We start from the raw sequence: 22,707 nt of genomic DNA on the forward strand, positions 1-22,707 counted from the left end.
TGTACAGTACAGGTGAGGTGTTGTAACGTCAGTGTGTTGTACATGTGTGTTGTAGCGCCAGTGTGTTGTAGCGCCAGCATGCTGTAACTGCCACGAACCATGACAGGTAGGTACATCGGCAGGTAACAGAGAAGTCTGCCAGCTATGCCTGTAGGCCCGAGGCAGCATGGGCGGATGGTACCAGATTGATACTACCCACCACCACAAGCTGCTGTAAAGCCTGGGCGTCAAGATCCACAAATAGTGAATCGTGGGGTGATGCAAATCATAAATCTGGAGTATACATTAGGTATTGCCGAAACTGAACACAGAGAAGCAGAAAGCACGTGGAAGTCACAGTATAAATTTAGTGAAATCAGGGCACAAAAGGAGCCGCTCATCGTCCGGCTGCAGAGATTGATCCCTTCTGAAAATCCAGGTTTGTTCTGCGCCAGCCGAAACAACACTTGTCGGGATTTCCTGGCGGAGTTGGCGGTACAATTAGCGCCGCTTCACTGCCCGGAGTGACCGGGGATTACAGATTGGAGACACGTTGTCCCAATTATTTCTGCGTTTCTCAGGTTAACGTGAATTAATGGGAGGAAATTAAGGCATGAAGTCGGTGGGTGGAGCCCCGGGGCGGAACGCGACAGCAGCGGTACCAACATTTCAGCACCGTGGAGAGAACCTAGTAGGCGGTCTGAGGGAGGGGGGCAGGCGGGTCTAATTCTTAACAGGATTGTAATGAGGAAGGGAGTGGTGTCAGCCTTGAAGGCTATCGGCATCCTGTACTGCAAAGAGAACTTAGGAGGTGCCTTTGTGGAAGGTAGAGGCGGGCAGGTATCATAGGTAACAAGTAGTGCGGAGATGCATTGTGTAATATGTGCTTGTTGATTTTTTTAACAATTTACATTTGATGTCATACAGCACCCATAGAATGCAAATGGTAACTTTAAAAGTTGAAGCGTTTTTGCGCATGTTCGAATGTAATGGCAATAACTAACGTGGCGTGGCTGTCAGTGTTTAACCACCATTTCATTTTCATAGGCGAGTACTTTTACTAAAGATAACACAGCACGAATTTTCAAAGCAAAACAATGGATGATACTGGCAAGGAACCCACTGGTGGCCATGTCGATGAAATTCCCCGGAGTCCCATAAACTGTTGGATATCTTCCACATCTTAACCTGAGGTAGGCCATTATTTGTCGCAGGCGTGGACCCTTCCCCCACCTTGTGGTTTATTGCCCATGGCCCGTCGGGATTTGAATTTGTTCCGTGCACCTTTTCTTGAAAAACAATACGACGAGCCACTGATGCGTTTGGTGTGGCCGATATAGTTTTAAAAACTTTAACGGCGATATTTCAAGACATAGCTGTATCCCCTGTGACACATCCACGCAGTCGCTGTAACGAATCCCCGGCCATGATAGCAGCGGTGAACCACAGGGGACCGTCCCGACGTCTTTAGCTCCTGACTCGTATGGCGACAGGCTGGCGGATACGGGAATGGAAAGCGGCGTTTGAGTAGCTTTTATCTAATGAAGCCGATATCACAGCACAATGATATCGAGTTCTCTGAATCACTGGGGACGCGCTATCCCCAATCTCACGGTGTAGGCCAGGAATGCCAAATGATTTTCTGTGGAGTTAGTTGAGGTGTTTTAGGCGGGAACGACGGTCCCTGTGGAGGCTTGCAGTGCCTTTATTGGCAGGAGTACGTCCTAATAAGCCGATAAGTTGGCCTTGTCAAGTTTCCCTCCCGCAGAGATCACCCTCCGGTGCTATGATGAATACGTTATTATCGTTGAACTCTGCCTGGCAGTTTTGAACTAGATAAAACTCTACTGAACAAACTTTCCGAGTAACCAGCAAAAAACAAAAACCACAATAAATATTGCAATGAGCACAGACTGAGCTTTCCGTGATGAGATGCATTGTAACCGACTGTCTAGCTGTACAAACCGACATCATATCAACCAACCAACCAACCAACCAACCAACCAACAAACAAGAATTGTCTACATGTATCCACATGACGCTGTCCCCGACCACAGCCACAACCTCCCGTGCCGTGATGAAATACGTTATTATCAACTCGGAGTCCGTGTGTCTAGCCGTGCAACACTGCATAAGTACAAAGAAACAAACAAACAAACAAACAAACAAATAAACAACAATGTTCTACATGTATCCACATGCCGCTGTCCCCGACCACAGCCAGAGCTCTCCCGTGCCGTGATAAAATACGTTATTACCGGCCCGGAGTCCGTGTGTCTGGCCGTACAAACCTCCATGAGAAGAGATCTTCATCAAGCCCAGTTATCGGCGCGGAGGACTTTGATTCGCCCCGAACTGTCTGCCGTGATGTACGGTGTGCGGAGCGGGGGGCGGGCTGATGTGATCCCTCCGATGTTTCAGGCGACAACCGCCTATTAAAACGCCCGGGATGCGTGTCTGAATTAATCTCGCACTTTTCAATTACTGGTATTTATCATTTTTGGACTGGCACAAACGTAACCTAAGGGAAACTTCCCGCAGTGTGATTCATATCTGAGAAGAACGGATATTGTGTAAATTGTCTCTGAGATAGAAACACTTTGTCATCGAAGAGATACGCATTAAAGGTATTAGTGACTTTCTGGCCCCAAACTGTCGTGGTGAAGCATTTTGTTAATCTGCTTAGTCAATATTTCACACGGGGGACAAATTTCCTCCACAGGAGGCCTTATCCAAAGTTAGATATAAAGTAGCGTAGCTCTTTGTGAATACGCTAGGTATTTGATAAAAAAGTGACCGATGAAACTAGCACAATTAATAACCAATATGCCCACCACAATGGACCATATTGAATTTATATCAGAGATAATTGATTGATTCGAGGGCCAATAGCTTTACGACAACGGTGAATTGGAATGCAATAAAGTGTCCCTGCTAGAATTCCTTTGACAAACGCGGAATGAGCATGTGAAACAATTGCAGCAATTTCATTTGAGTATTCAAAAATATTGTATCTATTTTTTTCGCGGTAGAATCAAAAGGATTTCCGTAGGTTGTGCTTCAAGTATTGTGGTTATTCCGAATTCTACACAAGTGTACAACGTGCGGTTATGCAATTTCATCAATGCCTAGGGAAATACCAAGAGCTTAGTTCAAATAACCACTGTCGCGCCATCTGGACTCGCCACAATTCACACAGAGTTTTACATCACCATAGAAGATCTTTTTTCAGCGTTCATAAGTAAGCTTTCTAATTGCTTCACAGCGGTAAGCGACATGCAGCTTTCACACGTGTACACAAGTTGTGATGTACCGAACAGGTTTCACCTTTAAATGAAATGAAATTTGCTCTGCAGCTGATATGGGTGACGTCATACAGAACTTACCACTAAGGCGTGGCAAAGACGCCCCGTGCGATGCATGTATAAAGTGCAGCATGGCACTGTATGCGCCACAATCAGCGTCTCCCCTAAACCCCGAGGCGGCATATAAGCCATTTCCCGATTTTGCAAGACGACGAGCAATACCATTCAGAGTTAAAGCTATCTACTCCACTCAATCACGGAGGAGGGAGGATCAGAACTATTCAGCTTTTATAATCTCTGAGATCTAATAAAGATTTCTCTTCCCGATCCCCATTCCATTCCATTCCAATTCAACCTCTTCGGCTTGGTCTTACTTCTTCCAAGTAATATCATTATTTGAAAAAAATATTCACCCCTATATTGATGCAAACGATATGCAAAATTACATACCAATGTGGCAACGGGAATTGTGAGTTCTAGCGCTCATCCCTAGACAGTTGAGCGCCAATACAACAAAATAAACCAGGATAGTAATTTATTGAAGTGAATCAGGGTCTGTGATTTCACACCTTACATCAAAATCCATTCATGCATCTATCTTACAACTAGCAGGTGAATAGCAAAGGAACTTAACAAACACTTCACCCACATTGTACACACTATAGATACTTAACGGAGAATTGTGTCCTACGGACTCTTGTTTGGGAATTCCGATGAACAGACAAAGCTTAAGATTGACAATTGTAACCACGTTGCAGCTACCTTGTACCACTGCTATTCTCTCAACGATTCATGCCCTTTACATGTACAAATGTCTATGACGTAATGATATAATTCCAGGCTTGAGTAGGTGTACGTCATACGTGAACATATATTGGCTCAACAGCGCTACTTGACAATTTATTACGGATCTGCACTCACTGACTAGGAGGTAAAGTTTCAAAAACGTCGGTGTAGCTTAATAACTATTTTGTAGTTTTCTTAGTTTTAAAACTGCAGTAATTCGTCCTATCCTATGTAACGTTAAAATGTACAGAATGAACAACATTAGATTAAGAACCTATGTGGGACAACATAGTTTCTTTGTCTGTCTACAATACAATACAACACATTAAGGGTATGAAGCTGGTCCATTTGCACATTCTGAAGAAGCAAGAAGTTTCAATGAATACATGAATAACTCGTTAAGTTAACTAACTAAACTTACCAGCACAGTAAACTTTTGTGGGCGTTTGCCACCGTTAGATTTCAGTTTAAATTTTCATTCCTTACCCTTTCAGAGAAAGACTTGAGGTTAAGCTGTCTAAACACTCAGGAGACAGCCGTTCAAGATATCGTATTCTGATAGTCCTTTGAGCAAATTACCAAATATGCGGGTAATCCACCCTTCACGGTCCCGCAGATAGAGGGGTGGTTTGATGAATTTCGCGGCAGCTCGCAGGAGCCTTCAAGTCTGGAGACATGAAAGACGCTCAGCGTGTTAATTAATCAGCGGGAATTATCGGGGGCAGATCCGCGCGTACCGTGTGACAAATTGTGTAATGGATGACGCGCGGGGGAAGGGTGAGGGATTGGATTCCCGTGGACAAATTACTAAAGATACGGACGTGCCGGGAAGACGCCCCAGGCTCCATCCAAATATCTGCTGGGACTGGGAATTGTAAGGAAGGAATTAGGAAAACTGGCTTTTGAATTCTAATGGTGAGGATCAATTCCAGCGAAAACTCTATGGTAATCTCTGGAGATTTGTCGACTTTGCCTATGTGGAGGGGGCGCTTCTTTCCGCGCTTAATGGTATCGAAATTCATGCGCATACAATCTATAAAGGTTCGTTTAGATATTGTAAGGATCACAACCATGTGTTGTAGGGTAGGATTACATTTTCAGTACCACGGACACAGCCATCTACTGTAGCTGGAGTAGTAGGTGGCATCACATTTCAGTACCATGGACACAACCATGTACTGTAGCAGGGGTGGTAGGGTAGGATGAGATTTCAGTACCACGGACACAACCATGTACTGTAGCAGGGGTGGTAGGTGGCATCACATTTCAGTACCATGGACACAACAATGTACTGTAGCAGGGGTGGTAGGTGGCATTACATTTCAGTACCATGGACGCAACCATGTACTGTAGGAGGGGTGGTAGGGTAGGATCAGATTTCAGTACCATGGACACAACCATGTGCTGTATGAGGGGTGGTAGGTGGCATCAGATTTCAGTACCATGGACACAATAACATACTGTGTCAGGTGTGGTAGGGTATTTACAAATTTCACTACCATGGGAACAACCATCTACTGTAGCAGGAGTGGTACGCTGAGATCATATTTCAGTACCATGGACACAACCATGTGCAGGGGTGGAAGGGTGGTACCACATTTCAGTGCAATTGGCACAACCACATACTGTAGCAGGGGGTGGTAGGGTGGCTTATATTTTAGTACCATAGGTAGAACCATGTATTGTTGTGGGGATAGTGATTATAAACATATAGTACCCATTAAAGTTTGTTTTTAAGAGACTTTATAATCAGAGGTATAGAATGTAAGCACAATTTAGCACCATAGGCCTAATTTACCTTGATAATGCAATCTAACTAACTCTTAAAATACACACAATAAAATAACTTGGCCACATCTGAGAAGACAGCTGTATTTCTGAAGCGTGAGTCAGAGACAAACAGTAGTGGACTACTTTGATATATTCCTATTGCTTATTTATCATGGATACACAATATGAACAGCATTGATATCTGCTACCGAAAGTCTTGTATTTCAGAAGATTAAAAAGAGGTGAAAAATTCCATGTGTGGTATGTTATGTTACCTTTGAAAAAGTATCATGTCATCTTGCATGTTTTGTTCCATAAGATAACGTTCCATTGATGTGTTTTACTGATGAATAAATATCAGTACAGAGTGTTTTCAAGATATAAATAGTTTATAAACCATAATGGTAAAACTTAACAGCTTGTAAAATGGATTTGCACCTTACCCATATAAAACATTGTCAAAACATCTGAATGAACTATATGTACATAGATAAGTTAGCCTTTTTGCACAATACTATGTGAACTGATATAGTTTGCTGTCAAGAGATGCATCTATTGCAAACTGCGATATTATCTATGTACTGTTGTGTGATGTCTGTCAGCTCCAGGGCCTGGGTCCTCACACACGGAGGTTGTTACACACCTCCTGGGTCAGGTCAGTGGTTGTGGCGTAGCCTCCCATGTCCTTTGTGCGAACCTGGAAGAAACAAGTCTAGCATCTCAACAACAAATCCTTCCTACACTATCACTTCATACGTCTTGATACAAAGCAATTATTGTTATACGTTGCTTGAAAAAATGTTTGAATACCAACCAGGATAGGGGAAATACAGCAAAAAGAGTGTAGCCTTGGCACTGTGTGAAAAGGGGATATTTTTTACTCAGAGATGGATATTCACTTTTTCTACAGAGGTGGAACTTTCCTGCATTGTCTATTGGTGCTTCTCAATAGAAAATTCTAAATGTTATTGCTATTGCCATGCATAATTCATTCAACATTTGCTTCTCATCTAGTGCAGAAGAAAAGGCTACACTTTTTCATCAGTTAAACCCCTTTACTGGTTGGTACTGCAACCTAGGATACAAGTATATCAGTAACAAGTATGTCAGGGAAAACTAGACAAAGTTGCTGAATTTGCCCCTGTGTAGGTTGTCTATGATGGCAGTGGTGAGGTCTGTTGTTGTTGCGTATCCTCCCATGTCTCTCGTCCGAACCTGTGAACCAGGTCAGAAGTATTAAGTGTCAAGAAACACAAATACAAGACACCACACAAAGTTGTTTTGATTAATGACATCCATCTGAGACAATGGGCTGTCTACCCCCCCCTGAACTAACCCCTCCCAATCTAAAAATAGAACATAAGTTTCTATATTTCTCATATCAGAACGTAAGTTTTCTTAGGATGTCATTAAAAAATAATTTGTGGTTTATAGCTTTAAAAAAAATCACTAACGGAAAAAAAAAGAGAGGAAAAGGTGTTTCAAAACAAAGCAAAATTAGTAAGGCAAAGAAAAGTATCAATTGAAATGAAGAGAAAAAAAGCAGAAGCTACTCATGTGGAGCATTGAAAAATAGCGATCATCATTTTGTTTAAAGACAGCGCATTAAGTCAGACCTATTCCATCTTGAATGTTCATGGGGCAGTCAAGAGAGCTATTTGAGAAAATGGGGTGTGGGGGCAAATTTATACACAGGAATTAGTAATCAAAATTATCACATAAGCCTTAGAAAAGAACAAGTGATAGACATGCCACAACCATGCATGAAGTGCCTGCAGATGGAAAGAAGATAAGATAGAAAAACACTTAAGGAAAAAGCGTACAGTCAGGTTTTCTGTAATCTGTAAGATTGTGAAACATGTCGAAACAGTGTAGGCAGACAGAGTCATCAAACCTTGTCTTGGTAGAACATAGAGAATATCTTAGGAGAAGCAGAAGAAAACATTGATTAGTCGTGATAACTGCATATTATAGTTACCAGTGGTTGGAGATGGACTAGAGTGTAGAGAATCATTTTAAAAGTCAAAGTCAGTAAACGACAGTTATAGCATACAGGAAATATCAAGGGAAGTTAAATCTGTGCACATTGACATGTCTCTACTGCAAGCAAGACCTCTACACTGTAGCTTTTTACTATGATATGTATACACTGTATATGTAAGGTTGGTTGTTACATGACACTCAACATTTTGCACAGTACTGTATAAAATTTTCCTGTTGACACAGTTACTGATAGAAAATACCATTTTTCTAGTTTTTCAGTTAGACCAGCTAGTGTATGGCATGCAGTGTAAAAATATACTACATATAGATCTATTTGTTTGTCTGACTTGGTACCAAACACGCCTGATTTCATGGATGAAACATCTATGGCTTGTAAACTGTCTAAATATTGTTTTGGGAAATACAATCCAGAAGCGGTAGATGTCCATCCCGTCCATCCATATAACCCTGCTTGTATGGCTTATGTGTGTTTGTCTGTTCCTGGTAAACTTACCTTCCCAACCCTGATCACTCTTTCTACTGCCTCAGCAATCATCTGTCCATGGTACTCAAGACTGGGGAAATACAGCAATGGAACATTTAGTCAAGTGTTGTAACGTTGGGTAACCTAAATTCGGGATTTTTCCGATAATGGTTGACTGAAATCAATCTAGCAGAACAATAAACCATCCTTTTTTTCTATTATTCTGTCAGTATCATGTACTATCTTTGCACTAATCATATATATGGTAGATTTTGTCTCTAGTCGTGCTGACACCATAATATTTCAACTTGAAACTACCGTCCGCCGCACGCACAATTATGGTGCTGTCGGACAGGGGGGCACATTAATTCGGGAGAGAAGATTCGTCTTGAATATCTTACCGCTAATCACATTTTATACAGCAGCTATTCGTTCCATCCTTGGCTTGAGGAGAGTGCTATGGATATAGACGTGTCCAAGTAAAAAAAATACACGAAAAAACGACCGTACCGCACACATCAGGCCAGTTCCGGAACAACCCGTGTGTTGAGTCGGTAGAACTTCACTCAAAGTCGGCCCATCGTCATCATCGGGCAACGTGTAACGTTACATTATTCATGGGAAGTTAGCTGGATGCCGTAGCAATGGTAATACTACTATGTCCATGTGTTCCTTGTTGTGTTAGGAGCAAACTTTGAGGAAAATATCTTCCTCAGTCCACTATCACACGCAGCATTTAGACAAAAAGTGTTCCTCACAAACCTTTGTCGTCTGCTTGACAACAGGATTCTGGTTAACAATATGGCGGCGGGAAAATACACGTGCCGTAGGTTGTAGCAACAGAGAGGAGTTTTGATGATTGATCACACTTAGAATCCAGTTGCAGGTTAGCAAAAGAGATTGTAATAAGTTGTCTTATAAATAATTGTGTTTAGCAGGCAGGAGATGTGACATTTGTCTTATAAACCAGCGAACAACCGTGCTGGGTGATTCTCCCAAGAAGCCCCCAGACTCTGTCAATAAGGGACGGAGAGTTTTTGACGTCGCCAACTTCTAATGCATGGTTATCGAAGCTTTTCAGCCAGTGTTCTGAATACGTTAGTCTATCTGCTTTGCATTGCTGGCGTTATAACTGATTTTGCATCTAGCACATATCCCTAAATACCCCGTTTTCGAAAAATCCCGACTTTAAGTACCCCACGAATTTAGGTTACCCAACGTTACATGTTCAGTGACACATTTCCATTCAGTACAAAACATTACTTGTCTTCTGGGGGGCCATTCTATTACTACTACTTGGGGCCATTCTATTGTTTAGAAATAGAGCATTCATTTGATGATAAACATGTGCACACAATCTTCCAATTCCAGTCCTCAACCCAGGCGATACCAGAAGTCTACTGCAGGACTTACTGCATGTGCTTGAGCATGTGGGCTGCAGACAGCAGCATGGCTGTGGGGTTAGCGATGTTCCTCCCCACTGCCTGGGCAAACGGGTGACGTGCTCCCTATAACAGGAATGTAACATGTCAGACTGTAGACCTGTGTACACAAAGGCAGCTTATCAAACATGAAACCTATCTATTTCTTCAGTCTTCAGGGACAGTACAATGTAGAAAGTATTTTTATCGGGAATTCCACACAAAATAAATTGAGATGATACACTTAGTCAGGTAAATCCCTCTTCTGGCTTTCTTTCTATTTTGTACTTCAACTTCTAATTTTACCAAAAAAAGTGTAAAAGCATGGCTGTACAACTTTGACTCACTGTCTCAAACACTGCATAGCTGTGGCTGTAGCTTTCACCAGGCACGATGCCTGCCCCACCCACCAGTCCTGCGGCCAGGTTATCCACGATGTTACCGTACAGGTTCGGCATCACCATCACGTCAAACTGGTACGGGTTGGACACAAGCTGTGGAGACAAACAACAACAACTCAGCTTTATGGGCAAATGAAACTGATAACCTCAAGTATGTAAGTCTTTTGGAAAAAACATCAAAACATGGCATGTAAAAGATGTGTATTTGACAAAAAACCTGTTGGTTATCAGTTTACCTGCATGCAACAGTTGTCGATGATCATGTTCTCAAATTTGATGCGTGGGTACAGCTGTGACACTTCCTCACAACACCGCAGGAACATCCCGTCACCCATTTTCCTGAAAAAGTAACAAAGATTCTTAATCTGCTTGTTGTAGCAAATTACATACTACATGTATGTACAGTAAATATAGCTTTGATGTACCTGGAAAATTTCCACCATCCCCTATGTGCATATTGTGATACATTGATGAAGGTTAGACATCCAGGTAATAAGATATGCACAGTAACAGTTACTCAAGCAACTGGATAAAATTTGGAAACGGTCAGACATTTCAGATAGCATCCGTTGTGTTTTGTCAAGGACTGGACGATGTACTGAAGCCTACATGATGTTAGCCTTGTGTACAGCTGTGACCTTCTCCCTCCCGTGCTTGGTGGCGTAGTCAAAGGCAAACTTGGCGATGCGGTGAGACTTCTCCCTGGTGATGATCTTCAGGCACTCCACAACCCCATCAACACTCTGGAGGTCACACACATCAACAGGGAAGGGTGAGTCAGAACTTCTGTCATACAAACAGCACTTCTAAAGATACTTAACTCAGGGAAGATTTCTCCCTTTTTATGATATTGTGGCTCTATATAGAATCTATTGGAAATGTGTTTGGTGACAGTTGACATATCAGGCTGGCATTTGAGACTAAGTTTTCATGGTCTGAAGTTTTGGTTCCTGAGATAATGGCACCTTCTTTTTCTCCACTTTCCCATAGGATTACATGCATTACTGGCATAAACCAGAACAGTTTCGTCCCCCCTAATGAAGACGCCCTACCTCATGTTCCAGGGAGCTGTACTCCCCCTCTGTCTGCTCCCTGATGATGACAAAGTCCAGGTTGTGGTGTCGAGTCTTCAGGCCCGGCATGCTCTTCACACGCACCACGTTAGCAAACAGGTCCAGCCTACGTCTAAACGTGGCATCAGGAAGAAAATATTAGCAGTCATCATGAGTTCAAGGTCAAAAATGAAATATTATTTCACAGGGACAGACCAGGAAGGATTATGAGGGGCTGAAAATGGGCCAAAAAATATGCATTTGGATATAATAAAAGAAAATGACAATAATTAGTTGACCGAAAAAAGAATCTGAAAGAATCGTCCTAAACTTTTGAACTGAAGAAGCCATTTCTTTTAATACCCACAACTTGCACTTGCACACAATCCTTCTTGGTCCATCAATAACTCACTTTTTTTCTGAGGGAACGGTTAACCCTTCTTAGATGATAGAAAGCCTTTCTCTTATTCAGATTTCCGTATTGATGTTACATACCAATAATATCATGTAGTACTGAGTATTGCTTACAACAGAGCCACCAAGACACATGATCATGGCCTGCTATGTTACAAGATAGAATTTGTTCTGTTTCATGTTGCCGATGATAAGCCAGGACTTTACCTCATCACCATGTTCATGCCCATAAGTTCCCCATGGGTGGGTGTCCGTATGTTGCCTGGTGGTAGCGTTAACAATAACAAAACACAAGGAAACACACTCTTTAGTATCAAACAAACATAGACCTCTACATCATTGTTAGTTGGGTTATGATATATTCATAGCCATATATTTCAAACTCATTTGTCTGAAACAACTCTGTCTGTGGTGAACAAATGGACAATGTTCAAACATTATTATTTACTCTATTGGTATGATCATATAGTAAAAGATCCACAGCATAGAAACTTGTATTCAGAGACAAATGAGGGAAAACATGGCTATGAAAGTTTAGTTTAAATAAACCAACAAAAAACTTATCATTAATGAAACATTGACATCTTGCCAACAACTTCAGTCAACAATTAAAGATAGTGTTAGTGGGTTGGTTAGTTTGTGTTGAAGCAACTGTTTTGTACCTGAGTTTCATATTTACACCCATAAGCTCGCCTGACTTAGTAGGTGCGGGTGTGGTTATATAGCCTGGAAACACAAAACACAACACAGGGAGGCATTACATTACAGATGTAACAGCAACATCTGTTAACACTACACTGGGTACATGACACCATCTGCAAGAACAGAATACATGGTGGTTAGGGGAGAACAATGAACAACTTGGAGGGGTACACTGTTGTCATCTACAATGGATCCACCTGAAAAATATATCATATCATCTGAGCTATTAGACAGCAGCTTCAAGGTACAGCTTGGAAGGGGCCTCTTATCAACCATGCAAAAATACACTGTGACTTGCAATCTGTAGATCTAAAAATGAAGACTATACACCTATCATTTTGTCACTATCAAGCTTGCTTTTACCAGCATTCGGGTTTACATAAGCAAAATAATGCACGCACATCCTCATAAACTGGCAGTACTGTAGTGTGAAACTTAAGTCCTTGAACTGCAACATTCACTTTTCTGTGGATACATGTGATATGAACGTTTAAAAAAACCATACAATCCTCTACATAAGCTCCCAAACTTTCATATTATTGTCATACATTTGAACATATGCAAAGCAGCGGCTTTCGAGTATAAAACAATTCTGCACATCTTCATTAAGACTTTTTTCTGTGGATGCAAACTGCATGGTAGTTGTGAAGCTACACAAGGCAGGGACAATCCTCACAACATTTCATTCAAAGGTTCATGCTCACTATTGAATACTGTAGGACAAGTGCATGCATGTTGAGGCTCATTCATCTACAAGTGTAGTTCTGTTCCTCAACATTCTGACATACAAGACGATTGGAAAGAAATAGATTTAAAAAGGATGACAGATGAGTAAGGCAGAAGTGCTGACAGAAACAACAAAAACACAAAACATGACACAAAACTTCTGGTTCTATTAACTACAACAGTGGAGACTTTGTTAGCATGGAGACAGAAGACAGCTGAGATGTTCCACAAATGTTGTTCCTTTTATACATTATTGTAAAATCACAACAGATGAATGACCATATGTGTATTCTATGATGTAGGATTAGAGGGGGGTTGCTGCCACAGTGAGTACCTGACGTCCATGTTGAGAGACTGCAGGTCGCCGACCTGTTGCCAGGCAGGGGTGTGAATAGTGCCTATAGGAGAGGCGGTCAAGTGGGAAGGAGGGATGAAATGGATGCAAGAAAAAAGAAAATATGAAAGCAAATGTGGTGCTAAAAAGGAAGACAAAGTGAAGAAAAAGAAAGCTAAGATAGGTCCTATTTACAGACCATCATGGTAAGAATGAAGGTATACTGCAGCAGAACATGCAACAGTAAAACTAAAAGGAGGCCTAGTCCCTAATGTTTAACACGGTTGTTCTGTACCTTTGAGGCCGACCCCTGTCCGTTCAAATGACTGGATGACCTTTTCCACAGTGTCCTGGTGGTCCTGGCCCCAGTCCTGCACCTCGCTCACATGGATCTCCTCAAAATCTACAGGCACTAACGCATGTTTGAAAACCTGTACAACACAAATGAATCAATAAACAAACTTACACAAAAACAGACAGCACTCTATTTAAAGTTACAGATTACATCTCATTCATGAACATGCATGCTATGTCAAAAATTCTATATACATGTAACGTGGGGTCCCATAACTTCGACAGTACCATAACTTCGAACTAGTTTTACTTTGTCTTATTATGCAGAAGAGAGACATGTCTGTTTCTATCCACTGTGCTGAATAAAAACGCAGAGAACCCAAGTTCATGCATATAGCTGTCGTCTGAATGAAATACGGATTTGTGTACAGTTAACTGATTTTTGCGCCACCAGGAAAATTTGGCTACAAACAATGGCTACGTTCGACGCAAGTTCATTGCGTAATGGCAACTCTTACATAAAGAACAGTCAACAATCGGCACGCAAAATTTATTGATTTACACATGAGGCATAAAGCTATACAAAACACACAAAAAACGTAGGTGTTTGTTAGTTAATGTCGCGATTAAACTTGTCTTAAATAACAAAATAACCGCGGCTTCGAACGCCCTCCCCCCTTTACGTCACGGCCATTCCGTTAACCACGATTCGAATGTGATGCTACAGTGTTGACGTTTCACGGTCCCCCTGTCTAAATCACGTACGAGCTAGTGAGGCTCCAAAACCGCAAATCTTATTAATCTAGCTTGAAACACGTCAGATAAACTTGCATTTGATAAGTTCCCGTCGGCAGGCTTGCACATGGTTCCACCAGCAAACGCATTGATGTTGCAAACATGTAACCTAACCCCGCATGTTGATTAAAGACTGACAGGCCGCTGGCTTTGATGTAGGCGGCACGGGTCAGTGATCTCTGAATGCATAAACACGAAGTTCATTGAATGTAAATGGCGATTTCTCATTGCTTGCTCAAAACAAAAATCTAGAAAACCATGAATAGAGAGATCTAAAAATAACTGATGCTGTTGTTTAAAATAAGTCGTCACTTTGTACCGAATTGACTGAAAAAAACAAGGGAGATTTGCCACATACTTTCTGGTCACTTGCTGTGCCGTGCCGAGTGCAAATGTCACAATTTCAGTTTCCGGTGTAAAAATTCTTCCCCGGCAGTTTGCGACGTACTTGTGGCACATTTGTGGCATTTGTGAGTTCATGTTACGGGACCATTTGTACGAAATGAAGTATCTACTCTCATTACCATACCAAAGAACGGATCGTCAACGTTGACCATGCTTGGAACGCAACAAGCGGCGTAAACAGTCGCTAAGTCACAGCGCGCCCCGCATCGATGGCAACTTACGCACGGTGAAAAAAAAATTTACCACGGGGAAGCTGAAGTTAGTTGACACAAAATTATTCTGTCTGTTTACTGAAAATCGTGCCGACAAATTAAGGAGAGACAACGGTATTTGTATGTCGAAGTTACGGTACCCTGATTAGAATGGAACGATGTGGAACGCTATATTCATAACATTTTTCTGGTTTTACCGACTGAGATTATAGTGTGAATCGTGCATGGACGGTGTAAAATCAACTCGACAACAGAAAATCCTTAAACACTGCCACTCTAATTTATCATTCGTCAAAACGCAACACTTTTCAGACAACCGACACTGGTGCAATGCGATGTCGAACTCGTAAATTTACGTTTGAAGTTATGGGATCCCACGTTATATCATTAGAAGTAAGACAATCAGTTCAAAACCAACTTAGACTACCACTAGGGGAGCTGGATGTACAAGCTGTAAGCAATAAAACATAAAAGACCAAAATGTTACAGACATACAGACATTTTTCTGAATCTATTACTGAGGTATACAACATGAATGAGACCACAGTACCCACCTCCTTGACCGAGTGCATGAGCTCAGGTCCGATGCCATCTCCAGGGATCATCGTCACCTTCTGGTTACCCTTAGGCTTTGAGACAGGAGCTGGAATGGCCTGGGCATTAAGAGGGGAGTTTAAGTATTGTATCTGCTTTGATCTTAACTTAGGCAACTTGTTCAGAATTCTTGCAACTTCCATCTACTCTTTCACTTCAGAATTTCCTCAAGTTGACAAATCTATCTTTCTTTTCTGTACACAATGCAAATTATAGTGGATGAATGAGCTCATAGCAGGTACAAGGTTAATCAAATAAGTTCCCTTTCTTAGAACGTCTTCAGGATTCCTCACAGGAAGCATACATCACCTTAATCTTATACCTTGATCTTATATGAAATAGGGTAGAGGTGAGTAGAGTAGAGGTGAGCAGAGAAGAGGTAAGTAGAGGTGGGTAGAGAAGAGGTGAATAGAAAGGTGAGTGAAATAAACCAGAATAGAGCAGAGGTGAGCAGTGTAGAGAAGAGCAGAGCAGAGTAGAGAGTAGAGTGTAACTGCCATGTCCCAGATCTTGTAACAGAAGATGGAGTGTTTACCGGATCCTGAGCAGGGATCGTGGTGGAGACCGCCCTGCTGCAGAGGACAGAGGCTGGCTGCCATTGCAGCTGTGGAAGTAAAAATCAAATTAATAAACCAATTGATAAATGTGCTTTATTCCACAACAACTGTACTAGTTACAATGTGTAGTGACTACTTACATCAAATACAGTTCTAGACGACTGGTTTACTCTACACAAGGACATTGCTCTACATCAGTAAATGATAGAAGATAACACAAATAGTATATAACGTCATCAGATAATCTGTTGTTTGTAGTCCTGATCGAGTTACGTTAATCTGAATCATATACATGTGTGTAATCCGCAATTTGCAAAGACGAAGGTCAATAATTTATAAATATCTCAGTCAACTATATTTTTCTAGAAGAGCGTATGCATCACAAATAATGGACAAAGTATTTCGCGTATTTCGCCAACACCACTTGGATTGGCTGTTCACGAAATTCCTCACACAAACGGTGTTCGTTGACTCTTAACCCGCATGGTTATTCGTACACAGATTCGTCGAAAACTCTTACCTTTGTTGCCGACCCCACGAGTGTCCGGACGACCGCTGCCATCTTGTTCCAATGTCACATTCGATTACGCAACTTCCGGGTTTACTGGCAACCTTTAACCCCTAGTTGGGAGTTACCACTACTATCACGGGGAAGAAAGTGTAAATTTGGGGAAAAATGTGCGTGTATCCATACGTAGTCAGTTTGTCAAATTTTAGGGTCTTTTTTTTATCTACTTATCATAGCAGTTTTGTAAAGGGAGCATAATTTAATGATTCTCGTGTCTTTTTTTCACATTTCTCCCTGCTAGATACAGTCTTCTGTTCCAAGTTTCATCATCAGTCACTGTACAAACTTGAACGTTAAATATTAACTTGGTTAACGATCATGGCTCTCAGGCTGACGGGGCGACTTTTGTCGACAACTTGGCAGTGCTTCTCCAAGGTGAGGCTCCACTTACGGTGTTTTTCTACTGAAGTGAGGCAAATACTGTTTCTGTACTTCATGTGTTGATAAACATAACACAGCTACATATGTGTCACAAGAAAATAAAGAGTGGAGGTAACGTTAGACCGGTAATTATTCCTGGGAAATCAGAACCCCCTATGCTTATGTGTGTCGACGTGGTCACCATCAGGTATAGTGATGTGATGTTGTCAACTTGAACAATGAACACCTCCTAAACTCCAAGGCAGAACCCTGGCTACCGGTACCAAGGACCAGATTTTGGTTTAAACCATTGACGGGGTCATGCAATGCTCCAGAGACTTTCACTTGTTGTTGTCTGCACTATTTGGGGCACAAGGGGTAATGTGAATGATGGGTGTCTCGTAAACACCGGGAAACAAGTTCAAACTGAGCAGGTCGTTCTTGGCATCCAGTTTACTTGGGAAAACTATTTCCGTCCATCCATCCATTCAATCATTCATTCATTCAATCATTCATTCAATCATTCATCCACCATATACCTTTTGATTAAAGCAAGATTAGATTTAAGGTCTATTCAACCCTTTGTATATCTGTTAGTAGATTTGTCCCTACCCACACAGCTACTAGTAATTATAGCCTTTGGTGCAAATCACAGATGACTGATTTGTGTCAGAAAACTGGTAGAAACACCTCTTGATTGCCTAAGTTACCTTGCCCTTAACCAGGTCACAATGGGCTATGCCTAAAGACCTCACCCGACCTCATCCGACCTCATCCGACCTCATCCGACCTCATCCGACCTCATCCGACCTCATCCGAGTCTAAAATGCAGTGTATACGGGGCAGGGACATTATTTGACGTTCTGGATACGTTGAATATACAATTATGAATGCAAAACAAGCAGCAAACTCTAAGTATTTACCAGTTTTTATAAGTAAAGGGAGGTCAAGATGGCCGGCGCAATGAATACACACTACGTGCGTGTATTCAAGGCTGAAAGACACATTGTGTACAGTTATTGTGTACAGTTATTGTGTACAGTTATTATGAGTGGATTGCGATGAAAATGCATATTTAACGTATCCAGAACGTCAAATAATGTCCCTGCCCCGTATACACTGCATTTTAGACTCGGATGAGGTCAGGTAAGGTAAGGTCGGATGAGGTCGGGTGTCAGGTGTTTAGGCATACTGGGTCACAATGGTAGACAGGCCTCCAGGGAGGGTGTGCCTAAACACCACAACAAATTGTCAACTGACCAAAGAATCCTCTCAGCTGCATTTTTTACTCCCAACACGGCTTCCCTGTCTCTTACAGAACATTCAGTAAAAGTGAAAGTGTTGAAGATGTCATCAGTACCATCAGTAGGGAGCGTTGCTGTGGTTCTTATTGACCTACAGCGGTCCTACACTCGTGGGCTCTGGGCTTCCTGGATGGGGGAGACAAAAGCAGAACACATCAGGCAATCTTTCACACGTTGTGCCGACCTACTGGTGAAGCTAAAGAAGGACGTTCCTGTCCTCCTGAGTCGTTCTGCGATCGGAGGGTATGATTTAGACTGGGCCGAGGAGCTGGAGGAGATTGTGTCTGCTAAGGCGTACCCGTCCGTCCTCAAGCCCGACACCGACATCTTAGAGGCAGCAGGGTTTGCGGAATGGCTTGGGAAGGTGATGAGGAGTGGGGTGTCGACCCTCGTGGTGGGAGGGTGCACCACCACCAGCTGTGTGCGCGTGTCGTCCTCACACATCCAGCGCTCCTTTTCCAGCAGAGGGCTGCAGGTGGTGGTCGACCTGAGTCTTTGTGGTGCTCGGGACTGTAACTACGTCCCCCGCTGCCAGGTCTGCTTGGACAAGTACATGATGTACGATACGGACAGCACCTGTGATGGATGTGCCACTCCAGGTGTTCCAACTGTTTCACCTGTGGACAATGCTGTGGAAGACATGAGGAAATCAGGTGTCCAAGTGGTCCAGCAGTTTGACTGGACACCATTTGTTGAGAAATGATGTGAAGTCTGGTGTCCTGATATGGGGGTCCCCAAAAGGTTTTGAAAGGATTGAGAGGTCTTAAACACTAATGGATTTTGTATATCTTAGATACTCAAGGTTAAGCAACCCATGAAGTATGGACTTTTCACCAACTGATAGTGATGATGGTGCAACACTCAAGTTATTCCATTGATTATGAAAATTCTGATATGCCTTCAGATCACTCGATGTAAAAGTGTTCGTACAACGTTTTTATTGTATGTTGTTAGATGTTGATTAGAAGTCTTACCATTGTTTTGTCATAGTGTCACACTGTTTCACTCTATAAAAAGCCTGCTAGTATCTTTTCATGATTGGAGAGACTCCGAGAGAAATGTAGTCAATCAGACATGCATAATTTGGTAAATTGGTATAGTGTACTTTGAGATATATATATTGACTGTTATGTCATGTTTCAAATGTTTAACAGGCTAAGGATTTAGCAGTTCTGCCCTGTCACAGCAATGTGCCATTAAGTACTGAGGAACCTTGATGATAGTTTCCACTCAAAGACTTAAGAGAAGCATCCTCCAAGGCAGTACAGATTCTAGAAACCTCAGTCAACCATCCCAACCTCAAATACGAATGACCTCAGTTTAATTTGTTTTTAACTCTAGTGACTCCCCTAACAAATCTTTTGGATTCTTGATTCTGAACTCATAGGTCTCTCGTGACTTAGTAATATAGTATTTCTTGATTGAAACAATTTTCAGTACCTTTGCAAAATCTCTGATCGATATTTGTACAGTAGGTATAGGAAGCTGAAGTTTGTCATTTGTTGCCAGGTGATGTATAATATATATGTCACAACTATGTAATGTCCTTGATCACAAATATCAAATCTCTATCAATAAGTTTGTTCATTAAAGATATGCAAAGAAGTGTCTTATCAGTGTAATTTTTACAGATTCGTTATCTGTTTCCAAATCGCATTTTTCACTTCTTCCCAAACTCAAGAACTATCTACCACCCAATAATCATCATGTCCAGAACACGACATATAAAAACCTGAAGTCCACTGAAGTACAATGTACCATGAAAGCCACTTTGGGGCCAAAAATGTTGTCATTTCCAGTTTTTGTCACAACCTGTCAACACACGAAATATGATCCAACAATCCATAGAGACGTTCTCAAGTTGTATTGGTGACCAGCAGACACACATATGATACTATATAACTTCTTAGCAAAGGTGATTCTCATAAGAATGAGAGATTTGGACTTTGATACGAACATGCTGGAGAAGATGGTGTAAAAATGAGAATTTGCAGGAAACAAGAGACTTCACAGGTATGATGGAGACTTACCAAGATTTTTCTTGATTGATCTTGGTATTGAAGTTGGAGTTAAAACTTGGATATGGAGTCACAATACCAGTAAATCAACTGTACTGATTTCTTTGCAGCACCATGCAGCAGCACCATCTATCAGCTTGGTACAGTACTGCACCTGTGGTTCTGATGACAAGGCTATCAGCAGGTCCCCAGTCCCGGATAAATCAACATTACCTCAAGATATGCAGGACACCATGGCTGAAGTGGAAGAAAAGGTAAGAGGTTCATTGTGATCTAAAGCCCAGCTGTATTCTGTAACTTTGTGTGGCTCACTATACCCATCTTCAACCTGCAATTTGCAGAAGAACTTGAAGAATACAGGCTTGGGGTTATGAATGACATGACGTGATATCATTTTTCTACCATGTCCAGTCGGGGTTCCTTCCCAATGTCTTTAAGGCTCTGGCTCATCGGCCAGAGGAGTTCCGAGCTTTCTTCAAGTACTACGATGCCCTCATGGCGAAGGAAACGGGCAACCTGACGAAGGCTGACCGAGAGATGATCGTCGTGGCAACCAGCGCTACAAACAACTGTATGTACTGTGTGGTCTCACATGGAGCACTGCTGAGGATCTACTCCAAAAAGCCTCACCTTGCTGACCAGGTGCACAACTTAGTTGAACTCTTAGTCTAACTGTTTATTGTATAAAGAACTCGCACAGTTTGAATGACATAACCATCAGAAGGACCTGCATTGCTTATTCTTACTGATGTGTATCTTTAAAAAATCTTGATTTCTCCATCAATATAATTGACTTCAAAGCATTCTTTGTTACACGGAAGGTCTTCCCCTTATGATCTTGAATTGTCTTCCTTTGGTTTTTCAAATCAAGGTTGCCACAAACTGGCATGTAGCTGACCTTGATGCAAGACAGAAGGCCATTCTGGAGTTTGCCACTGCTGTGGGAGCCTCGGAAACCATCACAGAGGAGCACTTCCAAAAGCTGGAACCACACGGCCTGGACCGAGAGGACGCGTGGGACATCGGCGCCATCGCTGCTCTCTTTGCGCTGTCCAACAGGATGGCTCACCTGACCAACATGAGGGCAAACGACGAGTTCTACTTGATGGGCAGGATTCCCAGGGAGAAGAAGGCGGCAACCTGATCTATAAATTGATATTACTGTAACTACATTTAAATTTACAATGATCTAATTTCATGGTAGAAAGAAAATGGAGTGTTTGCGTTGGTTTTAAGTGTGCGTTGGGTAGGCGGGCTAAAGACAGAACACATCGCGCAAACCGCAAACAATATGATATATAGTACAAACACAACTTTCACCGATATTCCGGTGTATATACGGTATATGTACATATATATAGTACAAACACTCCCTCCGAGGCCTACAGCCTAAGGTATAACACCATGAAAACCTCCTTTTTCCCTCTGATGCAAAATCAATTCCCCACAAAAATAGGTGAATTTACAGTATTTGATCCGTAATTTTTTTATCTTCCAGGCAGAACTCAATATAGTGGTAAATATTGATAGGGGTGGTAAATGATCATATCTTTTTAGTATTGTCTGACTAGTAGATCCTGCATTTAGCTTCTTGCTCACTAGAGGTCCCTGCTAGCCTGATTTCATGTAATAAAAGAATGACTATCTATTAGATCTATGTTTGCACTATTGTCCTTTAAAAAGGTAACATTGATCAACACTATCAAATTTTTTACCCTGTGTTATTAGGGTTCTTCCATTTTTGGGCAGGTGCAAAGGCTTTCCACTCTTATTTGACTTCACATGTCTATCATTTTTCTGCATTCTTACTTTATGATGAATTTCTACAAGAAACAAAAGCAGGTGTCACGAAGGAAAGTAATGTTTAGAACTTCTTTTGACGCCAAAGTAGGAAATACTTACTAGCCCAATTGGCCATTTTTTTTGGCAGTTTGTGTGTCTTTTAACCAACATTTTACTTTCAGTGCAGGCAGCCAGCATGTAGAACTGACAGACTGCAGCCCAGTACCCGGAGGCAGTTTTTCCGCCTAGTTGCACCCTAAATTCGGACACGTTCAGTCAGCCTTCCTCCTTTGTCTTCCTCCAGTGAACAAGCTTACAGCTCAAAACCCTCCGGCAAACAGTTTCACAGATCCAGCGAAAAATGCACGTATAGTAAAAAATAGCGTTGCTGTTTTTGAAGGCCTAAAGATTGTTTTCTAAGCATGAGGACAGCCGGAAAATGGTGCATCTCTGGAAGGGGT

The 22,707-nt window shown here is 41.9% G+C and overlaps 2 protein-coding genes across 7 annotated transcripts; one reads left to right on the forward strand and one right to left on the reverse strand.

Annotated features, from left to right (window-relative positions):
* Nucleotides 1–5,928: 5,928 nt before the first annotated feature.
* On the reverse strand, nt 5,929–16,861 carry LOC136431067 (isocitrate dehydrogenase [NAD] subunit beta, mitochondrial-like). Of its 5 annotated transcripts, none has more exons than XM_066422270.1 (12): nt 16,735–16,861; nt 16,193–16,261; nt 15,618–15,716; nt 13,653–13,788; nt 11,803–11,857; nt 11,182–11,314; nt 10,739–10,872; nt 10,366–10,468; nt 10,076–10,222; nt 9,721–9,815; nt 8,338–8,398; nt 5,929–7,055 (listed from the first exon to the last, which is right to left on the reverse strand). In XM_066422270.1, exons 1-12 carry the CDS (start codon nt 16,774–16,776, stop codon nt 6,957–6,959), a joined length of 1,173 nt encoding a protein of 390 aa, XP_066278367.1. In that variant the 5' UTR covers nt 16,777–16,861; the 3' UTR covers nt 5,929–6,956. The 5 variants fall into 5 exon arrangements, with proteins under 5 accessions (XP_066278367.1, XP_066278368.1, XP_066278365.1 ...); XM_066422271.1 differs by lacking the exon at nt 11,803–11,857 and adding an exon at nt 12,258–12,321 and having other exon boundaries at nt 5,929–6,537; XM_066422268.1 differs by lacking the exon at nt 11,803–11,857 and adding an exon at nt 12,258–12,321.
* A 7-nt stretch (nt 16,862–16,868) lies between these two features.
* LOC136431068 (uncharacterized) lies at nt 16,869–22,115 on the forward strand. 2 transcript variants are annotated; one of them, XM_066422274.1, is made up of 4 exons: nt 16,893–17,157; nt 20,575–20,718; nt 20,876–21,106; nt 21,336–22,115. In XM_066422274.1, exons 1-4 carry the CDS (start codon nt 17,101–17,103, stop codon nt 21,606–21,608), a joined length of 705 nt encoding a protein of 234 aa, XP_066278371.1. In that variant the 5' UTR covers nt 16,893–17,100; the 3' UTR covers nt 21,609–22,115. The 2 variants fall into 2 exon arrangements, with proteins under 2 accessions (XP_066278372.1, XP_066278371.1); XM_066422275.1 differs by lacking the exons at nt 20,575–20,718; nt 20,876–21,106; nt 21,336–22,115 and adding an exon at nt 18,461–20,051 and having other exon boundaries at nt 16,869–17,157.
* The last annotated feature ends 592 nt before the right edge of the window (nt 22,116–22,707 follow it).

The sequence above is a fragment of the Branchiostoma lanceolatum genome, chromosome 3 (assembly GCF_035083965.1).
Source record: "Branchiostoma lanceolatum isolate klBraLanc5 chromosome 3, klBraLanc5.hap2, whole genome shotgun sequence".
Taxonomy (NCBI): Eukaryota; Metazoa; Chordata; class Leptocardii; order Amphioxiformes; family Branchiostomatidae; genus Branchiostoma; species Branchiostoma lanceolatum.